The sequence below is a fragment of the Dromaius novaehollandiae genome, chromosome 1 (assembly GCF_036370855.1).
Source record: "Dromaius novaehollandiae isolate bDroNov1 chromosome 1, bDroNov1.hap1, whole genome shotgun sequence".
Lineage (NCBI taxonomy): Eukaryota > Metazoa > Chordata > Aves > Casuariiformes > Dromaiidae > Dromaius > Dromaius novaehollandiae.
The window spans coordinates 64,505,793-64,532,527 of record NC_088098.1 but is presented as its reverse complement, the minus strand read 5'-3'; the positions used below and the strand labels follow the sequence as shown (position 1 = coordinate 64,532,527).

Here is a 26,735-nt window from a genome sequence, read left to right as displayed (position 1 = left end):
TGATGTTTTACCCACTAGCTCCCAAACTTTTTCTAGTTGCAACTCCACTTGCAGCTTGATGGAGTCAGACAGTTCCAGATTTCTGGAATACATAGCAAAGTCATAAACCCAACTATTCAGAGAACTACTACTCTATACTGAAGTTCTGAACCATGTTTCTAAAACTAAAATACACTCAATACAGCTGTCTCACCTTTGTTAATTAGTCATTTATTCTGGATATTCCCCCACTGATAAAATTCAACTACTGTACTACCAAGCCTGCTTATACTAGTGTGGGCAAGGGGGCAATTTTTTTTCTATTAATCTTGCTTGATATGGCTGTAAAGGTGCTGACTCATACATGACCCTGAATTGGGGCATGCATCTAAAACTGTTGCAATTTTCACTAAGACAAATCAAAATAAACTTCATGTTAATATATTAGACTGCAAATTGCAGTAGCTTAGAAGGAGATGCATGTTCAGCCATTTGCTGCTACAGATGCAGTAACCTTTAGGAGAAAAGGAGGGCAAGCAGCTGGTGGAGATTACTGCTTCAGACATCCTAGCGTAACTGGCCATTGTTTAAGAATCACAAATCTGCAGTCAAACTAGACAACTTTCTTTTGGTTACAACCTGCTGGATTTAAAATGACATATTACTTAGCTACAACCACCTGACAGAAGTCAAATGCTCCCAAAATAAGTGTGGATAAACCATCAAACATACATTGGTTTTTAGGACCAATTCTACTTCTGCCCCTTCGATTTTATTCTGTTAGCTTCTGCACTTCTTTTTCCACTGCCATGGATGTTCTCACACCTTTGCTTCCTATCCCTGAATTTCTCTCATTTCCACTGGGGTTTCACTTAAACCATTTCTTACCCTATTGGCATGAACCATAACATGAGCTTCTAACTTCCAAGTAAAATAATTTGTATGTTCTCATAACAAGAATTTAGAGTTCACACTATACAAATGAAACAGACATGGAAGGACAGCAGTCCCTGACCCATGCTTCAGGATGGCTGCAGACGCAGGAACAAAGCATTATGTTAGCTGACACTTACTTTGTAGTGAATTCAATAAAATAAATACAACACAACTATTTGGCATTCACAGGAGGGAAAAAAAAAAAAGGAAAAACAGCAAAGCCTAGGTAGAAAGACACTGGCCATCACTACCTTAGATGATGCGACAGAGACAACAAAAGCATATGCTTCCCAAGGACAGGCTAAATAAACGGGGCGGACGCAGGAAGGCACGAGACGGGGAAGAGAACGAGGGACCTGCTCCCGCGCCGGGCAAGGCGCCCACCGGCACAACAACGGCCAGCCCCGAGACACCCCCGCCGCAGGCAGCGCCCGGCAGGACGTGGGCCGGCGAACACGGCGCCCGGGGCCATGCGGCCGCCCCGCCGGGGCAGCGGGGGGGCCCCAACCCAGCCCCCCACTCCGGCGGTGACAGCGTGCGCGGGGCCCGGCACGGGCGAGGCCTCTCACCCCCGGGCCGCCTCCCGCGGCTGCCCCCTGCTCTCCGCCGCCGCAGCCCTCGGGGCAGCAGCCCCCAGACCCACCTGAGCGGCCGGCAGCTCCCCCCGCCGACAGGCCCCACCGCAGCGCCTGCCCAGTCCGGCGGCTGCCCGCAGCTACCGGCTCCCGCAGGCCACGCCCCAGCCCTGGCTCCCTCCAGCGGCCGGTAAAAGACGTTACCCCCCCTCGCCCCTCCCCCCCCGCACCCAGCGGGGCCCCGGCCCGGCCCTCACCTGCGTGTCAGCGCGCGGGGAGGGCGCGCGCGGCCGGGCGACGGCGGGAGCGGGGCGGTGGCGCCCAGCCGAGGTCGGCGCCCAGCCCGCTGCTCCGCCTCCGCCTCCGCCTCCCCCGCTCGCGCTCCTCAGCTCCCGCCCGCGCGCCCGGCGCGAGACGCCCAAGCCTCGTCCCGCCCCTGCCGCCGCCGCCGCCGCCACAGCGCGACGCCCCGTGGCCCCGCCCCCCTGACGGCCGCGCGGCGCCCCGCCCACGGCGCTCGCTCACTGGCCGGGCTGCCTCGGGCACCCCTCCGCGTGGGCGTGGCCACGCCCAGCCTCGCCTCTACGTCAGCGTCTGTCACGCGTGTAGGAAATTTTGACTCTTCTTCCTTGCCGTAGCGTCAGCGCCGCTCTGGGTCCCCCTCCCTCTTCTACCTCCCCTCCCCCCCGGGCGGGAATTGCGGAGCGTTGGTGGAGGAAGGCACTTGCCCGCGGCCCCAGGTACTGCGGCAGAGCCGCCACTCTCGCCGGGATCGGCCGGGTGGGACGCACTCCCGTACTGGCAGTGGCAGGGGGACCGCTGCAAGGAGCGCCTCCCCGCAGCCCCAGTGGCGGGGGACAAAGGGGCACGCGCGGCTCGGGCGGCCGTTAGCGCGGCTCGCGCCTGGTTCGCGCGCCGGGGGGGGGGGGGGGGGGCGGGGCGGAGTGTCCGCGCGGGCGCTGGGCGGTAGCGGAGGAAACCGTCGGCGGCCTCTCCAGCCTCTAAACAACCTCCGCTCAGGGTTCTTCCTACTTTCTGTGGTTTCAAGATGTAAATAATAAAAACAACAACACCGAAGTCCTTAGTATTCCCTTGGGACGCTCAAATGAGACATTATAGTACACTGAGCAGATATGTAATCCTACACAAGGAATGACACAGTTAATGTTGCTGACGCATAAATTGTCACTACGTGGGTGAATATCTTCTTGTAATACAGTAACTGGGACTTCTCACAGTCACAGTAGCTGGCATAGAGATCTCAATAGCTTAAACTTTCTTTTCAGCTGTAGAAGTACTGAATTCATTTTAAGTGAATTTTGGAGAATAATATAGTTCAGGTAAGGTGCTGCTACAATTATATACAAGCAACACAGTAAAACCTACATGGGCTATTTTACATTGCTATCCATGAAAGCAGAAGGATGAAAATAAATATAGTCTGCTTATTCTGTTAATTTCAAATATAAATAATTTTCCATTAAAGAAAGCCCATGTCAAGCTGGGGCCAAGCAGAAGAACAGAGAGCCTGACAGCTTAAGGTGGTTGATCATTACTTAATCAGCATGCCAGTTTAATGTAAGCTATGTGGTCTTGCTACTGGAAGTGTCATCTATGTCCGTAATCACAGTGTTATTTTGATCTGCAGTTTGACACATCTCCCACGGCTTCTTACAGAACTCAGATGTTTTAGATTCTGGCCTGGATTCATTTCTTGTCTAATAATGGCATTTGGCAAAACTACAGACTTTTTACTGTTACAATTGGATACATTGCTTTTCCCTTTAAGTCTCAAACAACCACAGTGTTACTGTGTTAAAAAGCCTGCTGTCTTATCCTTGCAATGACTAACGTGTATGTTTACAGAAAAAAGTACTCACATAAGTAACTGATTCTAGAATATCTGAGTAGTATTTCTGTCAGGTCTGGTCTCTCTCTTACTCCTTTATAAATGTGAAACTAATTTTTCAAAAGAGTGGACTGTTCACTTTTTGGTTTTGCAGCTGTGAGGTGCTATTGTTTTGTACCTGGAAAAGAGCTTGTATGCCCAGTAACTTGTTTCTCCTTTCCTTCAGCTGCACCAGTCAGCTTACAAGAGAGATCACCTCTTACCACAAGCCTAGCTCCTCATTTCTTGTGATAAGAATTTTTATATAACATCATTAAAAGATTATTTGTAGGAAGTACCAGTTAGTCCATTTAATGGAACATTTTCTATACAGAATTGTACAGTAATGCAAATAAAATGAGAAACAGAGTAGGATTTATATTCTTAAAAAGCAAGTATATTTCAAATTCTTTGCTTTAGAATGGGTTGGAATGATCTGTTTCATAAGCTGTTACTGATACATTTTTAAATAATGAAACTTATGCACCCTTTATAAGGCAAAACTGCAAAGGAGGCTGAATTTTAAAATAGTGCATATGTAGGAGAGAAGTAATTTATATTAAAATTGCTGCCTGTGAAGAACATGTTTGGAAGTATAACCAACACAATCAGAAAAAGTATTTAAAACACAGTAACAAATGAGTTAAACTAACCAATCTGGAATGGAATTAGGTTTGGAATTGCTGGAGAAGTAGGGTCAACAACTTGTAATTGAGGTATTGATGGGGGTAGGAGGCAACCTCTCAAAATACATTTTTATGAGTTCTTAACAGCCAGAAAACTGGCTGTTATGACAGGAAACTTGGCATAATGAGTTAGGACAGTATCTTCTCATCCTGTTTTCCAGAAATATAGGAACTCACCAGTTAGGCATAATTTCAGATGCTAGATGTACTCAAAACGTTCTTAAATAGAAATACTCCTCCACAAATCTGCTATATTATTCTGCTAAGCTTGAGTAAAGGTAAGGAATAAAGAGCTTTTACACTGTGTTCATGACAATATCAGTCAGTAAAAACTGTAACCACAATGAGAACTTTCTGCTAGAAGGATATCATCCTTGACTTACAAAAAGTAAACATTTCTGATAAAACTGAAGGTTAAATTTTGCTTTTGAGCAACATATATAAATTCCATTGAAATAAATGGGAATGTTTGAAGGTATGTCAAATCTGAACTGTGCCTTAAGTGATGAGAATTGGTGTTTATATTCCTTGAAATTGAGTATATGTAAACTACTTTAAATAGCTCAAAAGTTTTCTATATTATACCTTTTCATTCTCTTCCTGGGTGGTTTTACTACAGAATGTGGCCTGAATCAATTCCAGTAAGGTGCATTTATATCAGAGGTTATATATACCACAGAGTATCAGAGGCCATCTTTAGTCTAAGATAGACATCCAGTCTTGTGACCCACTTGCACTTTTTCTGGTATAAAAGATAAAACACTGAATATCTTTTTCTTGTGTTGAAGTCAACAGGATTAAGTCAACAGTCACTCTTTTCAAGAGAGCAAGGATATTTGACTATCAGAAGTCAAAACTGAAGAGTTATATTGTATGTAATTTCTCATGGCAATTTCATAATTTGTTTTCCCATCTCTTTAAACTGTTGTGTAGCGCAGGCCTGCTTTCATTAGGAACGTTTGGCCCATTACACGTTAAAGATGTGCATTTCTTCTCAGTGTTAGGTAAAGCAAGCTTTGTATAACAAGTTAGTCAATTTTAAAACGGTTCATAGTTCCTTCAGGAGAGAATACCCCATAGAAAAGTAAGAGTCTTCGGTATTTTTGTTTTGTTTACAGTAATATGAACTTTAGGTTAAATATGAGATACTATTTTTAGTGCTTGCTAAATCACTCACTCCTACATGCCTAGCCTGATTGCTCTTGATGGGCTCTGTGGAATTACATTTATTGAAAGAATGTTAAAGACTTTTATTCAGCAAACTATAGCTTCACTGTGAAAGCAGCTTAGCATGTAGAGAAGGATGGGGTTGAATGCTGAATAAAAAGCCCTCTGAAAGTGCATAGTCTGTGTTAAAGTTATAGCTTATGGGATATATGGTGCTATAACTAATTTTCTAAAAGAGCCATATTCTACCTCAGGGTTTTCCAGGTTGTGATACTTTTAAAACTAATGGTATACAAGCCATTTCAAAGTGATGCAGAGTTACCTACAGAAGGAGAGTCTTCTGCTTCCACCTATGTGCAAAGAGAATTGGGAATTGACACTCCTAACACAGGATTAAGGCAGAGTACGGGGCTCAAAAACATGTTTTGTTAAGAAAGAGGGGGAGCTAATAGGAGGGTAAGTGACTTAGAACTAAAGTCTCTTTTGGGGATAGGATAGGGACTGTATATTAGAAAAGTGTATGAGGAGGTGTTTGTTTAGAAAATTAGAAGGTATTGCTGCTGTCACCTATAGTACTAGTGGTACTTGAAAACATTACATACAATATTATGTTCCAGCTAAATGGCCAAATTTTACATGGAAATTTGTGCATCACCTAGGTTTTTGTCAGCAGGTGGTGAGTTCACTACCACCTTATAAATGATTGCCTAGTTTTAGAATTCTGTAGAAAATGAGTATTTCTTATCTGGTTTCCCAAAACTGCCATTTTTTTCTGTGTACCTAATTTGTGTTATTGACATTTTAAAAAAATAAAGGGTTAAATATGGTAACGGTAAATGCTGATGAGATTCTTTGTCTATCTAGTATATCAAGGTAATGTTCTGGAGCACAATTGAAAACCTGTAGTCTTGTGTGTGCTTTTTTTCAGTGATAAGAAAACTGTCAAGAGAACATTATCAGCTAAACTGAAAATAATTCCCTGTAAATAATAAAAAAATCAGTAAGAAATGTAACAAATGATAATTCCTAGATGCCTTTTACTATTTAAATTGCTTTTATCATTCTGCATACAGAACAACCATATATGAAGTTGAATTTTTAGTATTTAGAGATAGTTTGAAAGTATAGCTTTTTTAACACTTGTTCTTGAGTAAGGCAGCCTCAAAAATGCCCTGACCGAGGAGGGTTTTTGAGCTCTGTTGCACTCTATTCAACAGCTTTTTATTATCTACCTCAGTGTTAATGTTTCTTGTGAGTTAATATATTGAGGGGAGATGGCGGTACGGAAACCATGGAAATGGAAGCCTTCTTGCTCTCCCTAGCACCTGGTTCTGATTTCAAGGTAGATTAATAAATCCATTTGCAGAATTAATTTTCCCTTCTTCCAAACACCTACTCTAATAATTTTGATGTTGAAACTGTTTCTCTGAAGTGCTCCGACAATTGCTTTAGACACAGGGCTTTGCTCTGCTGCACTTCACTGGATTGGAAAACCACATTGCTCTAATACAATGTATGGTTTATTTAAACTAGGTTCACAGCTGAAGCAAACTGTCTCTCTGAGCAGGAGTAATTCATGATTTAAATACATTTAAATACAGTTTATGATTTAAATACATTTAAAACATTGACATGTTTTAAACTATATTTATTGCACAAAAAGTGTATTGCTGTATTTCTCTAGTGGAAGCTGATTGGTTGGATTAATACTGTATGTTGCTATTTTTAACAGAATTCTGTACTTCTTCCTCACTCTCATTAAAAATCAACCTCCATACCTCATTCAGAACTTCATTAAGTGTGCATCTCTTTACAGAATTTAGATTGACAATAGTGTACACTATATAGAAACTTAAAAGATATAATGCTGTTTTAAGTGAAAGTAGTTTTGTTTCAAAATGTCACCCATATGCTGTATGTAGAGATCTGGGGCAAACTACTAATTGGGTTATGTAGGCAAATGCACACATTTCTTGCATTGGTTTTCCCAGGGGCTTTATAATTTACTCGGATCTGATTTAGGTTGCTTAGAGAGAGAGAAAAAAAAGTAACATTGTTCAAACTTTGATTCCCTCTGCCACTCACTGCTGATACTATTTATATTTGCTCTCCAAATGCCTCCCTCGGGATGCAGTGAACTCTCTGCTTAGAAGCAAGAATAGTCTGCTTAAATCATGAGTGTCTCCCCTCATGATATTAATTTCTGTATGTTCTCTTCTAGAAATAAATTTATTTACCACAAATTGCAGCTAAACTTTGATCAAAACATGTTGAAATGCATAAAAATTGTACAGTTATACAACTTTAGACAGAAGGTGAATAATTATAGCCAACCAAAATTGAAGAGAATTTTAGCTACACCTAGTACACTAGTGTTGGTACCTGCCAAGGAAGCAGCTACTATCACTTTCTGAAAGTTGTTTGCCAAGTTCTCACTAAAACTTCAGCTCCTTGTTTGGAGAGTAGAAAGACAACTTCTCTAGAAGAGTGCTGAACCTGGAAGACAGTAGCAAAGCATAGTATTAGCCAGGTTCTTACTGGCTGTCAACACTGTTGAGGATTTTATACTTTCTGCAGCTGGAGTCTTGCATGTATATTGAATTGTCTTATATTTGTATTGCATGCAGAAGTCTTAGGGATAGACTAGAGCCAGCTGTACTCAGCATTTGTGCAAGCATGACAAAAGATTGCCTCTGTGGGCTGATATACATGTGTCACTGCAACGCCTTTGCACTCCCGTAAGCCCTTGTCTAGAAGACCACTTCACCATGGTGTGGCAATGTGATACCGGGCAGTTGTTGGATACGGACTTGGAGAAGGGTGCCATCTACTGAATTATCAGCATGACTTCTTAAAATAGTTACAAGTTCTGTATATTTTTCAACTCTGCTTAGTTTATATGATACCATCGTGGCCCGAGACAGTATGATTACAGTCAAAATAGTAACATAAAATGAAGACTGACTAATCATCTTATAAACAGGTACAATTTTAGAAAGTTGCTGCTTCTTTTTTGTCAAGATTCTCAGTATTAATGGATATTGAAGATGATTTAGGGATATAGCGTTGAAAAATTTGGAAGGGAGGGAATTACTTTGTATTTGCTTACCTAGAATAATAAAAAATGAATTCATATATACCTAAAAGGAAAAAAAAATCATTTGTTAACGGCTTAATCTTTAGATTAATGACGACTCAAAACATTATTAATTTTATGTTCTAGTCTCTACTTCTTATGCAAGATTCAGATGTTGCTGAAGCTGAATTTTCTTTTCTGACAGGGATAATTTATTTAATCTTTAAATTGAATGAGTGAAATAGTTATTTTATTTAATGGGGTGGCTAGCAGAAATGGAAGTAGATAACAGAAAATTCAGATAGGTTTCAACTGCAGTCTTCCTCTTGATTAAATTTTTTGCTAATCTCTCAACAAATGTAGATCTCTTACAAGAAGAGACAGTTGCTAATAGGAACAGTCCAGTACAGCACATGTACTATCAATATTTTTACTGAAAAGCAGAAACTACGTATGAGACATGTAAGTCAAATTTTGTTTTTTAAAAAATCTTTTCATCCACCACAGAAATGTGATTTCTTCTAGTTATCATTTGACAAGTGCTTAAAAAGCAAAAAATGAGTGAAGTAATCCAGACTGACACTAAGGACAGCAATGAATAGAAATGTTAGTAGTTCTGTGAGTTGCCGTATAGATTTGCACGTATCCAAGGAAATCCAGCAGGAGTTATTTTTAGCACTTTCAGTGACTTTTCTTGATTCTTTATCAGCTCACTCACACTTGATGCTTTTACGGATGGAAGACCAGAACAGTCCCTCTGTTTCTAGCACGAAACTAAACATTTCTGCATACATAGTATAACGCATGTTTAAGAAGAGTATTTTTGACTGTCCTGAAGTAACATTAGAAAACAGGTTTCCATTGGGACTGCAGCAGTTCCATGAAATGGGAAGTAAGATATTGGTGTAATATCCAACATATCATCTATTACAGAATATTGTTTTACTTACAGGCAGTGGCCTTCCATAGCTTTTTGACATGTCTTCACATGGACTATTGGTTCTGTTACCTGCTGTTCAGTGTTGTATCTCCTCTTATCTTTAGGGATGCCTGAAAGTCAAAGGAAAAACAGTGAAAGCCACAGCAGCAGCGGTAGTTCCAGCACTGGCAGTTCTGTTGCTTGCTTTGGACAGGTCAGTTCCTTTTTGCCTGAGAGAAAAGCGGAGGTTCTATACTTGCACTTTGGCTTTGTATATCTACTTATTTTAACACTGGGTAGAATTACGTTGGAGTCATACCCGTACACCCAATTTTACATTACATGTTTTTCTGTAATAGTGATGGCACACCTCTAGCTATGCTAAATTGATTTGGATTCTTCACAAAGTGTTTTTAATTTTGTTCCTTAAAAATGGGGCTCATTTTTATTCTCTTTCATTCCCAGATGGCTTGGCCTGGCTTTTGCCTACATACATTCTCCGTACTGTTTCAGAAAGTCAACTACTTTCACTTAGCTATTTTATATATACATATATGCATATCTATATTTATATATTAAAAAAAAAAGCAAACAGCTATGTCTAGTCTGAATAGATCCTTTGCATTAAGCGGTAAATTCTCTTCTCTGTGACACACATCTGTACATAGCTGCTGAATGCGGTGTATGCGTACTCTCCCTTTTCTCTTTGGTTACAGATTTGCATTCTGGTTCCGAAACCAAAGTTGTTCCTTTTAGTTTAAATGGAACCATATATAAACTGGAGAGGTTTGGCAGGCATTAGAACTAAATAGCATACACTGTTAAATTCTGTTCTGCTGAATGATGGGGCAACCAATACTTGCATGCACAATACTTGCCATCAAGGCACTGGAATCGCTCTTCTGTCCCACATCAGAGCATAGCAATAGAAACTTATTAGTGCTTGAACCCCTGAAATATATATTTAGGCCTCTCTCACCTTTGCAGACTGTAAATTGTATTTCTATCAAGACAGGCATTACCAGTTACATTGCTTTAGGCTTCCTACTGGTATCATTGGTGCTAGAGTTGTCCAAAGAACTTCTCCTGCATTAGGGGAATTTGCTGAATGCTCTTCAATAAACTTCTGTTCTGACTGCTAGCCCAGCCTGCTATCTTCTCTGTCCTGATGAAATAGATGGAGTAGAACAAGGTTAAACTTTGGTTTTGCTGGGGTTTTCAAAGACACTTTTCTTGTTGGTTACAGAGATCCTATATTTGATTTTCGAGAGGTGAAATATAAATTGTGTATAATTGTGTTCCTGGCAACCTTGACTTAGGATTATGGTTGCAGTAAGATTACGTAGAATACCAATAGGCCTGGCTCATTTCAGTTCTTTGAATGGAAGTGATAGTTATAAGAAGTGGAAAAGAACTGCTACAGCTCAATAATTAATGCTTGTATAGCCACCAATATGCATGACTTCAAAACTAATAGAAGAAACCAATATAATGCACCTTGCTGGGGCAAATATTCTTTGCCCTTCCCTCTGAACTCCTTCCTTATCAGTTACATCCTGAATCATAAAAATGGAGCATGCACCTCTTGAAAAACTGTATGTAGAAAAATGAGATTAAGAGTTGATGTTAGGAGGAAAGAGAAAGCTAATATGAAGAGAGTGAAAAACCTTGTCTGTCTTTGCTTTCCACAAGTATCAATATACAGCAAATGAATATCAAGCTATCCAGCATGCTCTGCGTCAGAAACTGGGTCCGGAATATATCAGCAGTCGGCAAGCTGGAGGAGGACAGAAGGTAAGAACAAACACATATAGATGTTTCAACTCTTTTTTCCAGGAAAACTTTTGTAAAAAAAAAAAAATCAAAACAAAAATATTCTTTAGAGTTCATTTCCCACTAGTAGGGTAATTTGCAGATATGAAAGCAAAGTTGGAATAGCATAAATTCCGGTCTTACCTTAGCCACAGGGTCTTTTTATGCTGTAGACAAACTGCAGCTTATCAGTGCTTCATCTTTTAAATGAGAATATTTATCTACTTATGGAACACTGAGAAGTTTTGCTTAATTTTTCAGAATTGGAATATATGAAGCATTATATAAACACTAGCTGCATTTTCCCCTTTTCTGTGCCCACCAGCTGTACTTCCCGTAATTCAGTCATGTTTGTTTTCTTACCCTATCCTGGCAACTGTGATGAGGGGAACCTAAAGCTGCTCTATTTTGCTTTCATTCAGATTTTCTGAGTCTTGCATTTAGCTGGGTTTCCACACTGCAAGATGCTCTATGTGATTCCTCTCTTTTTCATTAAGAAAAGAAAATAAATATATGTGCATCTGTATGTGTGTATGTATAATATGCTTTTCTTTTCAGGTCTGTTACATTGAGGGTCACAAGGTAATCAGTCTGGCCAATGAAATGTTTGGCTTCAATGGCTGGGCTCATTCAGTAACTCAGCAGAATGTCGGTAAGTGTCTCTTGAGAATAAAGTCTTTCCTCTTGTTTCACCATGATGCTTTAAAGGGACAGTTTGTCAAATAAGGACCAGGCTATCTATCCTAGAACTTGAACATTCCAAACCGGGACAAATATGTATTTTAAGATACTTTAAAAATGGCAGAACCTGATGAGAAGCATGTGGAATTTTGAGATTTCTTGGCAGCTGGGAAGGTTGGGAGAAATTGAATAATAGAGCAGCTTCTGTTTTCTTTTTAAATGTTGTACTGGAATACGTTGTAGTCATAATTTAAAATGAACATAGGGTTATTCTTGAGGTACTCTAAATAAGTTTTCTGATCTTTGTGGAAATACCAGTGAAGAGGTATTAGCATAAAACTATTTTTTCTAACACCTGATAGCCCTGAGCCAACTGTTGTACTCACCTGCAATTATTATATTCAAACAAATATCACAGTTAATTTTTCCCTAACCTTCTTCAAGTACTAGCTTTTTCCTGCAGATTCCTCTTCTAACACATACCTAGTTCTGAGATTTTTATGGTAGAAAGCTTTAGAAAACCTCTTCTAGAAAATTATGTACAAGTTTAAAGCTTGAGTTTCCTCTACCTTGATAGCTGAACTAACAACTACTAGAGAAGCATTGTCCTCACTTGCAGGTTTGCTCTGCATAGACAGAAGTTGATGGTAGTTGAGTAGCTCAGCCAACATGTGTAAATGGATCTGCTTGCTTTTTTTCTTCAGGATTTTTTTCTTATCTTGGACTGGTAGATTTTAAACATAAAACAAATTATTTCATGCATTTTTATCTATTGTGTGCCTTTATAATTAAGAAAGGGCTGGCATCCTTCAAACATCTATCTTTTTCAAGTGATACTATAAGAAGTCCTGCCTTAGTAATTCAGAGACAGAGGATTCTGTCCTATTTTTTTTCCTCAACTCTTGGCTAGACAAAAGGCTTGCACTTCTGGCAGGTTTCGAAACAACAGAGCAAATGGACTAGATGAGTGCAGAGGAACATTGAGACCTCAGAGTACAGTTGCTGAACTTGAAAGCATCTCACTTCAGACATTTGTGTCATGTGTCTAACAACATGTGAAACTTAGAGTGCCCTATGTATATTATTTAGCATTACTCTTGATGTAAAACATGGTACACTAAAGATTCTGGATTGAGAGATGTGTTGCAACCTGTTAAGCTACTCAGACACCCTATCTTTAAGTTTGTGCAAAATTTCCCAAACAAGAGACTTTTTGTGGGTAATAGGAAAGAAATTGCTTTTATAGACAATCAAGGTTCTTTTCAATTACTGTTTTTATAAATTCATACTTAAAATCTTTCCTTCCTGCTGAAAAATTTGTTACGCCATGAACATTTAGGATATGCAGCTGAACGAGAAGTAACATTTACAACTTTTCCTTCTTTCATATGTTAAAGTTTATACACCTAACACCAGGGTGCTAGTGTTTGTCAAGACTATACACTGATTACTAGAAGGTATCATGTTATTGTACCCAGAGTGTATGTGCAAGTCAGCATTCTCAAACTACAGTTAATATTTAGTAGGTTGAGCTCCATTTTATAGGTGATGAAATAGTATCTTTGGCACATTCAGCAAGTATGCTACAGCTGTATGAATGTCCTCAAAAGGCAAAACAGAAGATCTAGATGTGCAGAAGTCTTCTGCAGTGTTCTTGATGTTACTATCTTTTCCCCAGATTTTGTTGACCTCAACAATGGCAGGTTCTATGTGGGGGTCTGTGCATTTGTGAAAGTCCAGCTTAAGGTAAGTGGATTTTTATTTGCTCTGTCTATAATTGAGCAATTGCTTAAAGTGGTGAATGAAAGTTCACACACAGGCCAGACTGTGGTTCAGAAGAGTACTGTACATCCAGCTTGGGAATACTCAGGCTTAGGAAAGCACAGCATCTGACTAGAAGTGTTGCATGTGCAAAAACTCCCTTACATTTAGTATTTTTTTAAATTCTCTTTCAGGATGGGTCATATCATGAAGATGTGGGGTATGGAGTGAGTGAAGGCCTAAAATCTAAGGCCTTGTCCTTAGAAAAGGCAAGAAAGGAGGCAGTAACAGATGGACTGAAGAGGGCACTCAAGTAAGTGAAGATCAGTACCTGTACGTTTTCAGAAGTGAGGTGAGAATTTAGTATTATTTTCAATCACAATGAGCTCTCGTCTCACAGGTGCTTTGGGAATGCTCTTGGGAACTGCATCCTAGACAAAGACTACCTACAAGCTGTCAATAAGCTTCCACGTCAGGTACAGTACATGGGCTTTTGAAGCAGGGACTGGTAGATGTTCATTGCTCCTAGTTCTTCATGTTAAAAGGAATGTAAATAATGATATTTATATCTTTGTGTCTCATCCCTGAATATTGCCCGCTATGAGAGCTGTAGCCTTGTTTGCCTGCTAGTCTGATTGTATGAGCTATACAGAATTCTTCCTCAACATTTTATCGCAACTATATTGCTCTAAAGTTGGACCATTACAATAAGCAACGTCACTAAGGTGAAGAAACAATGTCCGACTCAAGATCTCATGACGTTTATTGCCATGTTGTCTAAGTTTCTCTGTTCAGTGCTAGTAATGAGTACAGTTAAATCTGTGTTCATAACAGGTTAAATGCTACCACAAGAAACACTAAACAGTTTATTCTTGGTGCCATTCTCTGTGTGCTGCAGTTCTTAAGGCCAGTTAAGCTCTGTCAGTTGCAGCAACTGAGCTCATCACCCTAGTCCAGCCATTTGTACTTTAAATATGTATTAGCACTAATACCACTGTCAATGCATATATGCATGATGTAGGTAAGATGGAAATCTTTAGGAAACAGTGTCCTTACTACCCTATGTAAGGCATAAGGCAGAATAGCTCTTCTCTTAGTTTGCTCTTATTGTTGGTGGCAGCATGATCCAGTTTATTATTTTGAATTTTAAGCTCAAACTTATTTGTCATTTTCATAGTCCTCATATTGGACTTTTCTAGAAACAAACAAACAAAAAAGGATGGAAGATAGCTGAATGCTATTTGTAATTGTGTCATTACACAATTGCCCGTTTCTGTAACAGGTCATAAAACTAGAGATTGTAGGCAGGGCAGAAGAATAGCCAGACAGATCATCTATTAACCTATGTATCCTACCCTAAAGCAGGTAAAGCTCCCACATGCATTCCTGCAAAATAGGACTATTTCATTTAGCCCTGAAGCCTCTCAAATTGCCAGCTTGTATGTCAACTGTTGGGTATCAGGAAAGAGGATTGTTCTGTAGACTTTAGGAAGTTCTGGCCCAAAATAGGAAGTTTTCCACTGGAAACACTTCCTCCTTCAGACAAAATTTTCAATGTGCCTGGCCCAGCATATCCTAGAAACAATACCAGGTGGGTCAGATACCAAAGCTGCTTGCTTTTTGTAGTCTGAACTATCACTTAAGATTTAGCAAAATCTGTACAGTAGTAATTTTGCCATATCTATTGATAGTGGCTTTGTCTTCTTTTTAATCAGTATTCAGACTCCACAGGGGATAATGCACATCACAAGCTAGATATACTCAGTATTGTCCTTGTAACAAAATTTACCGTGTACCCCTATTTCAACCCTCAGTGCTCAGTTTATTTTTTATACTTGTTATTCTGTAACAGCATGTTTGTACTGAGGTTTCAAGCAAAGTTAATTTCAAAAGGTGGTTTCAACTTTCAGTTAACCAACTTGGATTCTTCCCAAAAGAACATTGCAAAATACTAGATGTATCTATGATATAATGGAGGAACCAGGATTTTTAGACCAGACCCACAACTGCTTTTAGTTGTTGCCAGTCACTTCCAAGTCTTACCGCAGAAAAGCAAAACAGGTAACAGTATATTTTGTTGCTTCATGAGAAGTGTACATCTCCCTGCAAATGTCCTCTGCTTGAATTCAAAACGTGTTGGTACCTAAAATCTGCAATTGAATTTTGAGAGTAGTATGTACTAGATTTGGCTGCTGGAGGATGAGAAATAAAGTTATGAAGACTTACACTACAGTTTTGTGTTGTTTTAAATACCTGATGCTATATTACTGGCAAACAATGGTTCTTGAATGTACAAAGAATTAGTGTCTCCAACTATGTACTTGAAAGATTACTTTCCTTGCCATGACTATGATTCTTACCTTCACTAAACAGTAAGAGGCCATGTTACCTCTAGCTTTGCTTTTCAGACTCCTTACCTACTTTAGGTTTCAGTTTGCAAGGGAAGAGCTGCGGTGACTTCACCCTCTGTAAAGCACTTGGTCAAACTGAACCTTCTGAGGTGATCAACCAGACTTAGCATAACACCGTGGAGAAATGCCTCTTACTGTTGGCAATCTTTGGTCCAAGGAGAGATAAAAAATAGTGATGTACATCTCCGTCAGTGACTCCCATACTGTAACTCCATTCTTTCAAAGCTATCACACTTTCTGTGTATGCTTTAACATAGCACAGAAGTCTTCATAGTATTACAGCTGTCCTGGCTGTTACTCGGGTTGCACCTACCAGCCTCTGTCTATTTAGCTCCTGCTGTGTACCAGTTGGGGGCAGTAGGTTTGCAGGCGGTAATCTTCTTTGCACATTGAGGAAAAACTTTTGCAATTGATGGTCCATAGACTTTCATAGGGACTTCTTCAGCCCAGGATTTAGCTAATCAGCCTAGAGCTGTAACACTGTTCTCTCTGGCAAACTTTGATTGTAGGAACTGGTCCAAAGTGAGGCCTCACCAAGATGCCACAGATCTCTGCTTCGCCAGGGTCATTGTCTGTTAGTGGCATTTCCACAAGTTTCAAAATTACAGAGCCAAACCATCCTGCATTTAATAGAAACAGAAGGGTATACGCCCCTCAGTGACCTCATGATTACAGAACTGAGTATCAGGTCTGCCATGACCTTTAATACAAGTGTGAAAATGGAACGGGCAAAACTAACAGACACCAGGGACAGACTTGTGAGACTGCCTGTGAAGCTGTAGAATTCTGAATCATCTGCATCTATTCTCATATGCAGACAGCATATTACAGGCAACCTGGGATAGCTGCCCTGAAGCACTGAACTACCAGTTAAAACTAACACAGAGTTGTATGAAGTCAGTGATTAACTGAGTGACATGACTCTGCATATTTCATTAAGTTGATGAATGAAATTTCTGAATTAGTTTTCTCTATTCCTTTCCTAGATGCCACCTGAGTTGGATTTGATCAAAGCTAAAAGACAGGACTATGAGCCTGAAGTAGAGAAAGCAAGATACGATAGCTGTTTGGAAAGGCAAAGCACAGGATGGAGACAACATAGCGAGACAGTATCTACTTGTAAACCTGGTCAGATGGAGGCTTCCACAGATGCTGAAGATCAAAACCAGCCAAATAGTTCCAGGTAAGACTACTACTATGAATTTATTTTAAAAGGTATGTTAGAAGTTATTTCCCCTCTTAAAACACATGGAGAACCCAATTTGGAAGATGCTACAAAATGCTGATTTATTAGATTTTCCTTGCCGTTATTTCTTTATGCATTTCTTCTCCGTAAATGGTAACTGCTGAAATCCTATTCAACCTTGTGCTTATTTGGGTGAGGTGCAGAAATATAGACTCCTCAGCTATTGAGCATGATGCTACTTACCAGCGGAAATTGCGGCAAAAGCAGCTACAGCAACAGTTCTGGGAACAGATGGAGAAAAAGCAGCAGGTCTCAGTAGTTACTCCAGGCAGCGAACAGGGTAAGGCTTGGCATTAAAAGTTGACAGTTGTAATGATAGATACTGGCAGGAACGTATTATCCTCAGTACATGAGTCTGACCAGTTTCTTTTGCTTCTCTGTTATCACACACCTTTGAGAACAAAGGAAGGAAGATTGTCAGACTTGTTTCACATATTTTTAAAGTGGAAGAAATGTGGGCTCAAGAATAGCATCATTAAACTGTAACTTTCCAGCCACCCTAGAGCATCATGTAGCACAGCCATGCTGCACCCCAGCTGAGGCTGCAGCACTTCACCAAAGCAATTGGAGGCAAATAGGCATCGTATTAGCTACTAATAGGTTGTTCTTTACTCATGGGAAGTCCAGACAGCCGTGTCATAAGCAGGAACTGGGGGAGGGTGGAGGGAGGTATAAACAGGCCAAAACCAGTTTAAAGTAGTGCAATTGCACTTACCAGTCGTCATCTTGCCATTCCACATACTGCTGCCAACGGATAAAAATCAGCTTTGGGAGACGAGGGTACCTGGTGGCAGCAGCTGCTTATTGTTTCAGATCCACGGTCTCTTTAGAAGGAGGGAAAGGGCTCTTCTGTTTTTCTGTCATTAAAATCTTCTTGTGTTATCTTTGTCCAGCAACAGCCGATCCTCCTGTAAAGCACAGCACTCCAACAACAGCACAACAGGAATTAGCAATAGAAGAGGAATTCTTTGCAGGTCAGCCAAAAACTGATGAAAGATAACAAAATGTTAAATCAATTAGCATTTAAATCAGCTCTTTAGAGCCTGAAGGCAACATTTGTGAAGAGAGTGGAATAATAGAAGCATAAGTATCATTAGCTTATGATATTAATATTAAATAATAGCTAATAGCTAATAATCAGCTAATAATATTAAAATGTGTAGGAGATGAGCAGCTTTCCATCACTAGGAGGGGTTTCATGCTACCATCTTCAGTAGAGAGTTGTTATACCTATTTAGTATACCTTTTTTCCTGAAGTAACATTTCAGGGGAGCGGAATCTTCTTAACACAACTATGGCTATTTAGGTCACACTTGCATCGTGGAACCCTGACATTGCTTAACTCCAGAGCACAAAGGGGAGCGTCAGCTTATCTGCCTCAGTTCTCATGATATATGGCAATATTTTTTTTTCTTGCATAATTTTCCTGTTGTGCACTGACAGAGATGTTTATAGTTTAACTTTTAGATTGGCCAGCATTATAGGAAGAGTGTTTATAGAAAAAGGCATTTGAAACATTTTAATGACTCCAAAGTATATTAAATTCTTGATGGTAGCTTGTATTAAACTTTTCTGTGTTTCATCATCTCTTGTTTAATTTGATCATCTTTTGATTCATTCTAGATGACCCTGAAATTTGGGATATTTCCTTGGAGACCACTGATCTTAACATAGTGGGCCACAAAATGGCAGGCCCATCAACTGGACACCAGACATCTGAAACACCCCTCGGACATCATCAAATGACTACTTGTAACAGCACGCCTCAGAGAACAAATTATCACAAGTCTTCTGCAAGGCTTGCCCAATTGCAGCCATCTACTAATCTCATGAGCAACAGCCACTGTGCCAACTGGCCTGTATCAGGTATGTGCTATGAAAAACATGGGAGCCAATAACATGATTTCTATCTTAACAATAGCACTTGGCTTTGACAGGATCACTGTTAGATTAGAAAACTGGAGCAGGAGAAACAGCCTTCTTTTTCTGACCTTGTCTGCAGAGTACTGTGACAGTGGAGAAGAACTATCCTCTTCTCCATCTAATAATCCTCTCAAAGAAGAACTAGAGAAAAATCAAGTTGAAGAGCACTTTTTGAAGCAGAGAAAAGCTTTAAGAATTTTCTATTTCTCACTGTCTCCCTGTTTAGCAGAGTGCACTCCACATAGAAGTCAAAGCTTGAAGAAAAGAAGGCTAGAACCTACATAAGACATCTGGTGGTATCATTACCTAGACACTGAATTACATCAGAGGACTGCAGTTGGCTGTTCAAATTATGTGGGGAAATAACGCATTAATGGATTTTCCTGTATATTATGATGATGCAACACAGAAGAGAGCTTAATACAACCTACCATGAAGACCTTAATGTACTTTAGGGTCATTAAAATGTTTAAAATCCCTTTTTCTATAAACAAGTAATTATTAGTGCTTCTACAGCGCTACATTTGTGGCTGTATTACAAATTGAATTGAAGTTACAATTAACTTGCTTGAAATGATAGCAGAATTAATCCTTGGTATGAGATGCAAGTCATTGCTTCTTTCTTCCTCAGTGTTGCATTTCAGCATGAAGGAAACCATTTTTCAGTAAAGTGGGGAGAAAGTGGATTAAGGTCGCATGATGGAAAATGTACAAGCTGTGGCCTCCCATTCAGCAAGGCTGAGTGCTTAAAATCATTGGTGTCAGCATCCACCTCCAAGCGCAGCCTAGCTGCCCCCTGTGGCTGCACTGGTGAGGTTGGAACCACTCACACTGACAAAATTATCTTCCCCAGGGTGTTCCTCAGCCACAGGAGCTTCCTGTGCAGCAGCACATTCAGCTGTGCCGCTGCAGCAGGACAGCACAGGACCAGGAGCGCTCCGGGACTGCTGCTGAGGAGTTGCACATGGAATCTCAGCCTCAGACAGTGTTTGCTTGGGCCCTTCATAAAATGGATGGGAATTGAAGTTTTATTCCTTGAAGTTTTTAGATAAGCTTTCAGTCCTTTTTAATATTAAAATAAACATGAAACTTGGAAAACAAATCCCATTTGAAGCTGTTCATGACTCCATGCTGTTCAAACCATTACAACTAATTTCCTGTTTAACAGGCCCAAAGAAATTAACACACATTGAGTAGGTATAATGAGGAAGCTAAAGGCTATCACTGCCTTTCCTTTAATATGGGCAGCAAGTAGAAAAAAGGTTCAAGGGAGTTTTTAAACATTAAGGCAAAGCAACTGATGTTTCTTTTATTAGAAGGTGGAAAGAAAGGTCAAAAGAAGAACTTAAGTATTATTTGAGAAATACTGCTATAAAGCCAGTATAGTATCCAGAATCCTGCTGAACAACTCTGGTCTTTTTCTCTCTTCTATAGCAAAGAGATGCAGCAGCTGCGGCTCCTGCTTGGCTGGGCAGGAACCTGGCACCACTATAGGAGGGTTCAGGCTGGCTCCTGCTCTGGCAGCTCTCACCCTGGTGGCACTTTGAGAACTGGGGACCTCTAAGAGGGGGCTTGTATTGCAGAATGACCTCCAGTATCAGAGACAAGGATGTAAGACAGAGTGCAGCATCCAGTTAGAGCTTAGCCAGAAGAATTATTTACACAAACTCTGATTATTCCAACCCTGAAATCAATGTCAGACTTGAAACAGGACTTTGTTCCTGCGCTTTGTCGTCTCTGGTCAAGTTTCTTCAAACAATCTAGATGTAAATATATTTGAAGTATTAAGAATTTACTCCTATTCCTTGCCTGCTTTTACCAAAAGCTTTACATTTTCCCTTAACCAGTCCTTTTTCAAAGACTCTCTACTATCCATCTACCTCCCAAACAAAACAAAGAACAAGGATTATTTTTGTTATGTAAAGACAAGACAAGTTATAATTATCTGTAATAGATCACATGGTCAGAAGCCACCTAGAAAATAGTTTCACATTTCACCAAACTAGTTTCCAGCTCAGTGGTGATTCAGAACAGCTCTGGGAAGAAACACATACCACATCTTCAAGTCATATACTGACAGATGAAATAAGATACCTGTTAGGGAGGGAATGTGCAGACAGCACAGAACAACAAAGCATTGCCAGACTTTTGCAAGAAAAATGTAACAGCCCCATACATTCAAAACAACAGCTCTTGACTCTACAGAAACAGTGCAGATGTGGACATGCCTCCTTTAAAAGAATTCACTGAAATACACCTCTCAGGATATGTCCTTTTTTTAAAAAACAGCAAAGCTACACTTGGGGCTTTTTTTTTTTTTTCTTTTTCCCCCTTTAAGGACTTGAGCAGCATGAGTCATAACAGAAGCTGTTCTTAAAATGGAAAGAAATGCAGCAGTAATTAGTGCTTAGAAATACCAGATAATTCTTGCAACTCTACAGCTGTTTGAGAATGACCCTATAAAGTAGTTCAACTCTTCCTATTTATCTACCAGTATAGTCTGGGGTTGGAATTCATATTAGACCTATACTGAAGAGTTTCTTCTGCCCGGCAGCACAGATGTACACCCCTTTTCTTTTCCTCTCCAGAGAGGAGAGTAATGGACACAGCAGCAAAGGAGAAATAGGATTATGGGGAGTGGGGGGGCCTTTCCCAGGCCCCTTTCAGCACACCCTACTCTAACTTCATTGCTAAAAGGAAGCACAGAACTTCTGCATGTTAATGCATATCTGTATTTCAAACTAGGAGACCTGCTAAGTTTTTGACTATCATATTTAAGTATATTTCACTGCTATTTGGCAACTTCACAAGTCAGCCATACCAGCACCCATACCCTTATGTCTTTACTTATCCTTCACCTTCCTCTCTTAAACATTTATGTTCATCCTTTCATAAAGAAGATTCATTCTATGAACTGTTCTTTATAGTTTCTTACTTTAGAGTATTCTATTAAAAAGGTCAAAGACTCATTACTGATAACTGCTTTTGAGAAGTTAAGGATCTCATTAAAATGGGTTTCTTGTACTTTCCTGTGATAAACTGGGTAACAGACAGTTAAAATTACTCCATGAATAGGAAAGAGAGGTTGGAACCTGCTGCTCAACAAGAAAACCCACAGCTCAACAAAAGCAGGTTTGGTTTATTTGAATGATTTCATTAAATATTCTACAAAGGTAACAAATTGCAGCACAAAGCGCAGTCATACAAGAAGCGCAATGCCTGGTTTTAGTGCAAAACATACAACTAACTACGGCCAGGGAAGCCCAAAGTTTGAATTCATTTTATTTTTTTTATTTTTTTTTTTTTACAGTGTACATTGTTAAATAATGTAAAGAAAACGCTTGTAATTCAGAAACAGATTTTATGTGGAAAAAGATACTCAAAGTGTAATATTAAACAAAATAATTTAACAGTTCAGTAGCATTAGTTTATTCCTCTAGACTTCAGTTATTCATCCACAGGAGGGAAGAAAAAAAAAATCAATGGTAAATAAAACCAGTTCTTGCATAACATTAAGTGAAAAACGACTTCAAACTTACTAGATCAAAATTAAATAACCATGTGCTGCATTGAGCTGATTAGTTCCTCTGTCATGAAATATTCCCCTTGTTTCATTACTGCCTCAGGTTTGTAACTGCTCCTTTACATAGAGCATGCTTCCGCCCTACACTTAGTGTATTCAGGAAACTCTTCTCTGCATCCATTCAGACCAAAAAGCAGAAGGTTTCTGTTCAACTTTAGTAGCAGGGACCTCCCTGCCATTTTCTTCCTGCCTTTCCATTGCACTCACAACTATGAGCCTCCCCTCTCATTCTGTAGTTCTCGTCCTCACGTTAGTTACAAAGAGTAAACCCCCAAAGCCGAGGAACTGTTGGAATTCAGCCACCTTGCCACTAGCTTTCACCCTCAGACTTCCATCTCTAGCTTGTGCATGCCCTTGCTGCCAAAACTGTTTAAAAAAAAAAAAAGTGACACAAAACAAACAGATCTTGCGCTTTTGTTTTTTTAAAGATAAGAGTGAGAACATCTAGAGACAGAAAAACTCCTTATTAAGGCTCCACAAGGGAATAGCACTCCCAGAAGAAAATTCAGGCAAGTAACATCTCCTTGATGCACCAGCTTCCAGGATGCGACTGAGCTACTCCCAAGTACCAGGAAGCAGTACTTTGACCCTTCACAGCTTTTTGCAGCACTATATAAATACTGGTTGGTATTATTTTTACTTTGAAGAAGGAACCAGTATTTTTAAATATGAAAAGGGAAAATGAATAAAGCAAAAGGTACAGTACAGTTACTAAGAGGTGACGGTTGGTTACAGTCCTGGTACCAGTTTGAAATTCTTTAAGTGAACAAAATCATAAATCCTCCAAATAAGACAGAGGAAACTTCTTGATGCCGGCTGTTTCAAGTGCATCCATTGCCGGCAATGGACGTTGCACCAGGACAGTCTATTCCTGGCTTTAACGAACTAAGGAAAAAAAAAAATAAAAATCAATCCCAGCAGACAAGCCCACACCAACGAGCAATGACACCTCTCCCTCATACCACATCCTGACCAAACATTTTCACCACTTCACAGGTGGAGTCAAAGCCACATCTTAAGTTGGACCTTTCCCAAGACACATGTTCTCCCCATTCTCTCTGTTTCTGCTCCAGACCTCTTAACTCTTTAGATAAGACCAGTTAGTTTCACCTCGGCTTCGCCCACCACCCTCCATCCCGCCCCCACATGGTCCTCCTCACACCAGCGACTTGAGATCTGCGCACTTGGACAAGTTTCCCCACCACCCAGAACTTTGTTCCAACCTACAGCCTCAATGACTTCCCCCTCCAAACACCTACTCTAGACAGTTGCAGTAACACTAAATAAACACTCCAATTGTTAACTCTTTAATGTCCCAATCACTAAGTACACATCCATCCTGCTCTGAACTTGCCCTCTGTCCATCTGGGGGTCTGCTGGGAAGATGATGCTAACTGCAGAAGCAATAGAAGTCCAAGGCACTAAAATATCCAGCAAGCATACTGGGAGAACAGACAAGTATTCAAGTACATTAATTTATACAATTTTACATTCACATTTATTTATCTAATACAATGAAAATACAAAGGAAAAAGTTAAAGTGTCTCCAATAAGTATAAGGATATAGCTAGCTTTTTTTCCATTTTTTCTTTTTAACTTTTTTAACCCTCTATATTCCACTCATTTTTAAACTACTGTTGTCCAACAACATTTATATATCACAGTGTTTCCACATCAAAACTGATGGTAAGTACATGTCCGCAGGGAACTTTTAAAATTTTTAAACAATTTAAATTGCTCTAATGCTGCAGTCAAAGCTGTTAATATCTTACTTAAAGCAGTAATGACCTATCAAGCACGGGCTGCACTGCAAGTCCATTTGTGTGCCCCATCATTCTGGAGCCAAATACGATTGTTTGGGGAGAGGGAGAGGAGGGGGATTTGGACAGCTTTTCTCCTGGTCTTGGTTCTTCAGGGAGAGAAGAGAAGTGTGCTAAAGCCTCATGCTAGGATTCCTCTCTCCCATCTCAACACATGTGGATTCAGCCTCAAACCACAGAAGAATTTTACAGCAAGACTGCATTAACTGACCCCATGACTCATCTTCACAGCTCTCCTTCCATACGAGAGCAGGACCACTCAGTCAAAAGCACTGTCCCATCATAAGGATGCTGATCATCCTCCTCCCCCTTGAAAGTGTGTGGGGAAACTCCCTTTACAGAGAGCTGACAGCAATGGTTGGAAAAGAGAAATTCATTCCCAGTCTGGCAAGCTACCAGTTCATTGCAGCACTAGTAGTTGATACAAGGCCCCATCTCCCTCCCCATGTCCTGTCCCAAGGTCTAGCCAGCGTGGTCTCCAAGCATGGCTAAGTGGTCCGCAGGTTGGAGCCTGGGGGGTTGCTGATAGATTTCTGCAAATTGCTGATGTTGAAGCTCTGCAAAGATGCGGCACCTACGGGCTGGAACTGGCCAAGTGGCTGCTGTGCTGGACCACCTGTCCCACTCCATGGAGCTGCAAAAGATGCTGCTGGATAACCATACTGCTGCGGAGGGCACATAGCCTTTGTGAAGGGACCTAAAGAGGTAGCTGATGCTGCAGAGATGGGCGTAGCACCCAGGGAAGATGTCATAGAGATACAGAGTTGACCTGGTGCCGAGAATTTTCTTGCCATTCCAGGGCCCTGAAAGAAAATCCAGCCCCCAAAAGAAGTTATACAACTGTGCTTAAAAATCATAGGCTACCGCCTCAGTCCATAGGCCACACCGAATGGATGTTTACAAGAACACATAATGGTTTTCCTCTCTAGTCATCCCATTCCCTTCCATAGCAGGTGGCATAATCCCACACATGAAAGATACAGCCAGCATGTTTCTAGAGCAGTTGTCCAGGCTACATGGAAACTCTACTCTAGCTGTGTTTGGTATCCTAACAGATAGTGACGACACCAACAGTGTTTTGCCGTAAGTGTTCATGGTTTAAATCTTACCTCATAGTTGCTATGCCCTTTGCCAACTTTCTTGCCAGAAAGGTTCATGGCATCTCGGGCCCAATTATCTACCAGCTTGTGCAGGTCATCTGTGAAAGTCCCTTTTCGGCTAGAGGCAATAGCAGGAGGCTGAGACTGGGGTGCTTGACTGTTCACTGTAGCCCCGACTGTGTTAGTGCTGCTGGTCCCTAAAAATACAAGAAACAGGAATCAAAACTCTGCTTAAGAAGGAAAAAAAAAAAATCACATTTCTCTAGTAAATTTAACAACTGTGGTAAAGGCACAACAATAGAGAGCCAGTTAAAATGCCATGCACATTAATCCTACATTTCAATTCCAGGACGCACTGAACAGGGAATTACAAGGATTCCTACAGTCATTTTTTTCAGATTAATAGTATTTTGTAGATATGTTTACTTTTCAAGAAGTGCTGCAAGTAGTCATCTTAAGAGGGGAATAGCAGCAGCCCACAGGTCTTTGTAGAGGAAGGAGGAGATTAGATTTCAACACCAAATGACAGTACCGTCATGTCATTCTTTCATCCTACACCTTTTAATCAGCAGCAACCACTATCAGCACAAATCAATTCCACTTTGGAGGACAACGCTGGGTGCTGAGTAAGGAGCAGTACAATCAGCATAGCCAGCTGCTCTGTAGAAAGTTATCTCCTCTTCATAGAATGAAGAAAAAAATTCACCCAGATTACACAAAGAAACACAGTGAGAAACAGCAACTGTTGTTTCCAATAGCTGCCATACTTATGTTCTTGAGGATAACCAGATGGGACTGTCTTCATCCACCAAACAGCCAGGATCAGCAGAAGTCTGCACTGCATTAAATTTTGCTTTTTGCCTCTGAAAGCATTTTTTGGCCATTATGTTCAGATTTCCTATGTCAGAAGAACAAGCATTTCAGATGCAAACAACTAACACAGCTTAAAAGAAGGCAGAAATGAGAGTAGTTCCTTGAACATGCTTTACAAGTTTTTCCATTCACTGGGCTGACTGCAAGAACAGAAAATGCCTTCACATAAATACCAGGCTTCACTTCTGTTAGAAAACTCGCTGAAAATTTTCCTGTAGAAAATACCTAGAAGCTTCATTTTCAATAGCCTTACTGTCCCCCTCACACTTGTAAACAAATAACTGCACTCAGATGTAAGC

At 40.4% G+C, this 26,735-nt stretch overlaps 3 protein-coding genes and 1 long non-coding RNA gene across 29 annotated transcripts in view; 1 reads left to right on the top strand and 3 right to left on the bottom strand.

Moving 5' to 3' along the window:
- The window catches only part of ERC1 (ELKS/RAB6-interacting/CAST family member 1), a 309,324-nt gene extending 307,344 nt beyond the window's left edge, over positions 1-1,980 (bottom strand). For 6 of the 7 annotated variants that reach the window (XM_064515015.1, XM_064515024.1, XM_064515029.1 and 3 more), the window contains exon 1: positions 1,559-1,694. The gene's annotated coding sequence lies outside the window, so the exon portion shown is untranslated. Of the gene's footprint in view, positions 1-1,558; positions 1,695-1,747 lie in introns of those variants that run through there. The other variant, XM_026117004.2, reaches the window with a different exon arrangement.
- A 119-nt stretch (positions 1,981-2,099) lies between these two features.
- Positions 2,100-20,162, top strand: RAD52 (RAD52 homolog, DNA repair protein). 8 transcript variants are annotated; one of them, XM_064514966.1, is made up of 13 exons: positions 2,100-2,230; positions 2,777-2,830; positions 9,352-9,440; positions 10,919-11,020; positions 11,597-11,690; positions 13,398-13,465; positions 13,675-13,793; positions 13,881-13,956; positions 16,878-17,074; positions 17,275-17,417; positions 18,031-18,111; positions 18,761-19,003; positions 19,140-20,162. In XM_064514966.1, exons 3-13 carry the CDS (start codon positions 9,354-9,356, stop codon positions 19,343-19,345), a joined length of 1,416 nt encoding a protein of 471 aa, XP_064371036.1. In that variant the 5' UTR covers positions 2,100-2,230; positions 2,777-2,830; positions 9,352-9,353; the 3' UTR covers positions 19,346-20,162. The 8 variants fall into 8 exon arrangements, with proteins under 8 accessions (XP_064371036.1, XP_025972678.2, XP_025972679.2 ...); XM_026116893.2 differs by lacking the exon at positions 2,777-2,830 and having other exon boundaries at positions 2,101-2,230; XM_026116894.2 differs by lacking the exon at positions 2,777-2,830 and having other exon boundaries at positions 2,102-2,230; positions 17,281-17,417.
- On the bottom strand, positions 3,613-9,356 carry LOC135328861 (uncharacterized). The gene is made up of 3 exons (XR_010390000.1): positions 9,258-9,356; positions 8,341-8,371; positions 3,613-7,727 (listed from the first exon to the last, which is right to left on the bottom strand). It is a non-coding gene; the product is annotated as an uncharacterized LOC135328861 (long non-coding RNA).
- Positions 20,163-22,179: 2,017 nt separating the features above from the next.
- The window catches only part of WNK1 (WNK lysine deficient protein kinase 1), a 111,460-nt gene continuing 106,904 nt past the window's right edge, over positions 22,180-26,735 (bottom strand). For 11 of the 13 annotated variants that reach the window (XM_064514884.1, XM_064514890.1, XM_064514888.1 and 8 more), the window contains 2 exons: positions 25,573-25,760; positions 22,180-25,266 (listed from right to left, as the gene is read on the bottom strand). In XM_064514884.1, the coding sequence (XP_064370954.1) occupies positions 24,952-25,266; positions 25,573-25,760 (503 nt within the window). In that variant the 3' untranslated portion in view covers positions 22,180-24,951. Of the gene's footprint in view, positions 25,267-25,572; positions 25,761-26,330; positions 26,462-26,735 lie in introns of those variants that run through there. The other 2 variants (XM_064514923.1, XR_010389982.1) reach the window with 2 other exon arrangements.